This window comes from Oratosquilla oratoria, chromosome 2 (genome assembly GCF_046742065.1).
Source record: "Oratosquilla oratoria isolate Oo_2021 chromosome 2, ASM4674206v1, whole genome shotgun sequence".
NCBI lineage: Eukaryota > Metazoa > Arthropoda > Malacostraca > Stomatopoda > Squillidae > Oratosquilla > Oratosquilla oratoria.
This window is the reverse complement of record NC_134778.1, coordinates 21784445-21790444: the sequence shown is the minus strand read 5'-3', so window position 1 is coordinate 21790444 and position 6000 is coordinate 21784445. Positions and strand designations below refer to the sequence as shown.

Genomic DNA, 6000 nt, shown 5'->3' with positions numbered 1-6000 from the left:
GGCACCTGGGTTAGATGGATGCTAAGCAGAATGTTTGAAGAAAGGAGGTACAGTTATGGTGGACTGGCTGGTGAGGTTATTTAATGTTTGTTTAAGAGAGGGTAGAGTGCTGGAGGACTAAAGGAGTGCCTGTATAATTCAGCTTTACAAGGGAAAGGGGGACAAGTGAGAGTGTAGTAGTTTCAGAGGGATCAGCTTGTTGAGTGTAGTTGGGAAGGCTTATGGGAGGGTCTTGATTGAGAGGATTAGGAGAGGAACAGAGGGAGTAATTGGCAAGGAACAGTGTGGATTTAGGACAGGCAGAGGTTGCATAGATCAGATTTTTGTAGTAAGACATATGTGAGAAAGCTATAGGAAAAGGTAAGGATGTTTTTGGGCTTTTATGGATCTGGAAAAGGCTTACGACAGGGTAGACAGGAAGGCACTGTGGGAGGTACTGCAGATATATGGGATAGGAGGAAAGCTGTTAAGAGCAGTCAAGAGTTTTTATGAGAGTAGTAGAGCTTGTGTTAGGATTAGAAATTGAGAGAGTGAATGGTCCGAGGTAAAGGTGGGACTTCGTCAGGGATGTGTTATGTCGCCCTGGCTGTTCAATCAATACATGGATGGAGTGGTGCAAGAGGTGAATGCTAGAGTAGTGGGTCAGGGGTTGGAGATGGTTAAAGAAAATGGAGAAAAGTGGGAAATAAGACAGTTGTTGTTTGCTGATGACACTGCGCTTGTAGCAGGATCAGAGGAGGGATTGAGGAAGTTAGTGACAGTTTGAGGTGTGTGAAAGAAGATGAAGATAAATGTGGGCAAAAGTAAGGTGATGAGATGTACAAGGGGAGAGAGTGACAGCAGGCTGGAAGTGAACATTAAGAGTGAGAGACTGGAGGAAGTGGATAGTTTTAGATACTTGGGTGAGAATGTGACAGGAAAGGGAGGAGTGGGGGTGGAGGTAGAATGTAGACTGAGGAGGAGTTTGAGTGTGTTTGAGCTGAAATGTCCGAGAAGTATGATAGGGGTTACTAAGCTAGATATTGTGAGAAATGAGGAGGTGAGGAGGAGAACAGGGGTGGAAAGGGAGTTGAGAGATAGGGTTGATGAAAGAGTATTCGGATGGTTTGGTCACATGGAAAGAATGAGTGAAGAAAGATTAGTAAAAGAGGTGTGGAAAGCAGATGTGCAAGGATGGATGGATGGGGTGAAAGGGGCATTACAAAAGAGAGGAATGTCTGTTGTGGAAGGATGGGAGAGGACAAAAGATAGGGGTGAATGGAGAAGGGTTGTGTATGGATGATGCTGTGATGCATGAGGGGGAGTGGATGAAGGACGGGGGGGTGAGGAAGTATGTATGAGAAAAAATTTGATGCAGCCCAAAGGGATTTCTCCCCGTCTTCTCCTTTTCTGCATGAGGGGATGGAGGGGGGGGGGGGGTTGTTACCGAATTTATGAAGTGGCCTTGCTGTGGATGTGCTGTGTCTTCCGACACTGCTTCTGACCCTGGGCAGTGGACAGGATGCAGGAATGACCCATCATCCAGGAGGTGCCAAGATAAGAGGGAGGGAGGAGGGTGGAGGGGAGTGGAATATGTAGGGAATGGAATGGGTGGGAGTGGTTTCTATATATGTATGTATGTTTTCTTAATGGGTGGAAGCGGAATCTTTTCACTTTGGCTACCTCCCATGTAAGGGAGAAAGAACCCTTGGTATATGTATATATGTATGTATGTATGGCTATGAATGACTTGTCTACATCTGTGATTGTAGAATGCAAAAATATCACCATTCATCGACAGAAACGAGCTCTTCACTCCCATGGGGTGTCACAGAGATAATTATATAATAGCAAGGTAGCTACTAGATTAAAAAGAAAAAACTACCTGGCACAGAATGAATTAAGAGCTTTGGCTACAACTCCTTCACTTCTGAAGAGAGTTCATAAAAATGAAAGAACAAGCTTGGTAGGATTAAGATTAAAAGTATAAATGATAACCAGTACAGACAAGGGTAAATTTTGGAAAAAAAAAAAAAAATTCCTTCATGTTACACCAGTGTTGTTCCTTTCCTGTAGCATATACTGCAACTAGTTATATATACAATACAAAATGAACAACATCTACACATTTTCACATCTTTGTCCAGCCCCATATCCAAAATTTTACACCATTGAGATCTGAAAATTTTACCATTCGAGAGTATGTTTGGTTGGTCATCCTTCCAACATTTTCTTCGATTTCATAGGAAATGTCATACATTTATCATTGTTTCTTGTGCTTTCATGAGCGTGTTAGAAGTTATTAAAAAATAAAAAAAAAGACTTGTGTATTGTACCTTATTTTGAATAAAGACTCAATTGCCCAACTTGAAAGTGACAACATGTTCAACAGAGAAGCAATAAAGCCAGCTGCTTTTCATTAGCTCCTCTTCAAAGAAATCTACAAATCACATAGCATTTCTTGCATACATAAGCTCTTCTTCCCTACCTGCCACTAAGGTCACATCACAGAGTTGCCCCCTCGAATAGTAGTGCTCCATTCTCTTGAGCGCCGATTCTGCATGGTGAGGTGATCTGAAGAGCTCATCATGAGAAAGTGAGCCTGTTATTGAGGAAGCAAGTTGCCCTGGAGAGCCAATAGAACCCCGGCTTGAGCTCCGTCTCCCTCCATGGGCTCCTGAAAAGTTATCAAAAGTAAAAGAAAAAAGGGGAAAAAAAATTAATCAAACAATCTATACATGTATAATATATGTATCAAAAAGTCTTTTACCCTTATAAGAGGGATTGTCCAGCCAATGCACACACCCACCTTTAACCATCCCACATCCATCAAACACCCATTTGTTGTCCCCTTTTACCTTAGTTAACTGTGGATGAGATGGATGGATGGGGTAAAAGGGGCATTGGGAAAGAAGGGAATGTCTGTTGAGGAAGGGAGGGAGAAGACAGAAGATAGGGATGAGTGGAGAATGGTTGTGTATGGATGATGCTGTGATGCATGGAAGGGAGTGGGTGGGGGATGGGGGGTGGGGGATGGGGGGTGGGGGATGGGGGGTGGGGGATGGGGGGTGGGGGATGGGGGGTGGGGGATGGGGGTGAGGGGTGGGGGGGTGAGGGGTGGGGGGTGAGGGAGCACGTGTGAATGATATTCTGATGCAGCCTGAAGGGATTTCTCCCCACCTCTTTTTCTGCATGAGGGGAGGGAGAGTGGGGTCACCGATTTAATGAAGCGGCCTAGCTGTAGATGAGCTGTCTTGCTACATTGCTTCTGACCCAGGGCAGTAGGCGAGATGCAGGGATGACCCATCATCTAGGGGGAGCCAAGATAAGAGGGAGAGAGGGAGGGAGGGGGGTGAGGGGGGTGAATGGGAGAGAGAGGGATGGAATGGGTGGGGGTGGATTTTATGCCTTTGTCTTTGTCTACCTCCCTTGTAAGGGGGAAAAAGCTGTTGTTATATATGCAACTGTGAATGGAATGTCATCCCTGTTCCTTGCCCACTGCTTAGGTTAGAAACAATGTGACCAGACAGCACCTCCACAGCATGGTTCTACAACCAAAGTTGGTTTACCTTTCACTGCTTCATTACATGGCAACCCTCCCCACTCATCTACTTCAGAATTTACAGAGCTGCCAAGAAATCCTTTCAGGCTGTATCAGTTTCTCCTCCATTCACAACCACTCATCACTCACACCTATCTTCTGCCCTCTCTCCTCCCTGCTCAACAGATATTCCTCTTGTACCCAAGGCTCCCTTCACCCTATCTATTCATCCATCAATCCCATTACTGATCTCCCCCTCAAGTTCACTCCATCTACCTGTCATCCACACTCTTGCTACAACTTCTTTAATCACTCTCTTCATATGTCCAAATCATCAATATTTTCTGATCCATCTGTACTGAAGTATCGTCTACATGTTAACATACAGCCCATACTATGGAGACTGTTTTGGTACACCACTATGGCCAAATTCATGTCTAAAATATCTACTCATAAAGGAATGGTTGATGCAAGATTCTTTCATTCAGCTTAGGGGGATACAAGTTTTCATTTCCACCTCAGCTATTCATCACATGCTGTATATATTCTGGCCACTGACATGGAGATCCATTCAGCTGAGGAACACCTATTCTAGTCAGAAGCTGAATGGAGTAAGTGCAGTACCCTATGCTACAAGTATAAAACAACTTTTGCCAACATTCAAATTAACTCGTCCTTTCAGTTTTCTTAAAATCCACCCGTACTACTTGTACTACACGCACCTCCAATTGGTAGTGCTGCTGCTGCTGTTACAGGAGATGGTGACGGTGATCTGTCCATGGCTGCGTCCTTCATCATCCTGCAGGTGATGCCCAAACAAGGAGGAGGGGTGCTCACATAGTACCTACTGGTTGCAAACAAAAAAACAAATATAAGTACAAATGATTGAGAGGAACATTTATTGTATCTACAAGAGCAAAATATCTAATGCACCTATGGAACTACAAGGTGATTGAATGGAAGAAGACATCTTAAATTCTGCTGATAAAAAGAAAGGACCCAAGTAAAAATGGGAATATCAATAAGAACTGCTCCATCTAGTCTCAACAACTGGTAACTCAAAGCTGCACTGTAACCACCAATGACCTTCAGCCTCTCCCAGCAATCTTTGGGAATACATGTTAGACTGTTGTCTGGGTTTTACTCGTGTGGATCCTTGTATGTCACCAGTTAGTGTGAGGAGGGAAGCAGTCATCTGTTATCAGCTCTTATGTGAAAAAGTATATGGGAAATAAATAAACAAATAGATGGGTAAATAAATATTATATATATATATATACACACATATATATCACATATATATCACATATATATATATATATATACACATATATATAACATATATATAACATATATATAACATATATATAACATATAAATAACATCTATATAACATATATATAACATATATATAACATATATATAACATCTATATAACATATATATAACATAATGATCTATAAATATATATAACATATATATAACATATATATAACATATATACATATATATAACATATATATAACATATATAACATATATATAACATATATCACATATATATCACATATATATCACATATATATCACATATATATCACATATATATCACATATATATCACATATATATCACATATATATCACATATATATCACATATATATCACATATATATCACATATACATCACATATACATCACATATACATCACATATACATCACATATACATCACATATACATCACATATACATCACATATACATCACATATACATCACATATACATCACATATACATCACATATACATTACATATACATCACATATACATCACATATATCACATATATATCACATATATATCACATATATCACATATATATCACATATATATCACATATATATCACATATATATCACATATACATCACATATACATCACATATACATCACATATACATCACATATACATCACATATACATCACATATACATCACATATACATCACATATACATCACATATACATCACATATACATCACATATACATTACATATACATCACATATACATCACATATATATCACATATATATCACATATATATCACATATATATCACATATATATACACACACACACACACACACACACACACACACACACACACACACACACACACACACACACAAGGATTTTGTACCCAGTTCAGAGACCAAATGTAAGTTCTTGGGTCTGCAGTTTCAAAAGAAAATGAAGATGTTGATAGACTTTGAAGTGGGGCAGTAAGGAGACTCCGCTCCGACATTCGGACTGGCCATTTTCACAACTTATCACCCCCCTCACCTTCATCAGGAGTTACAGCCCTGAGGGGCTGACACTCTGTCTCTGGACTGGACCCCAAGATCTTTATCAACTTAACTGTATTTGTTACACTTTGTCAAACATGGAGAGCTGGTAATTATCAACTGTTCCCCTCCTCCTATTTCT

The 6000-nt window shown here is 40.4% G+C and overlaps 1 protein-coding gene across 6 annotated transcripts in view; it reads right to left on the bottom strand.

Moving 5' to 3' along the window:
• The window catches only part of LOC143037792 (kelch-like protein 5), a 194579-nt gene that overhangs the window by 40267 nt on the left and 148312 nt on the right, over nt 1-6000 (bottom strand). For 5 of the 6 annotated variants that reach the window (XM_076206359.1, XM_076206351.1, XM_076206369.1 and 2 more), the window contains 2 exons: nt 4243-4367; nt 2468-2656 (listed from right to left, as the gene is read on the bottom strand). In XM_076206359.1, coding sequence (XP_076062474.1) covers nt 2468-2656; nt 4243-4318 — 265 coding nt within the window. In that variant the 5' untranslated portion in view covers nt 4319-4367. The remainder of the gene's footprint in view (nt 1-2467; nt 2657-4242; nt 4368-6000) is intronic. The other variant, XM_076206363.1, reaches the window with a different exon arrangement.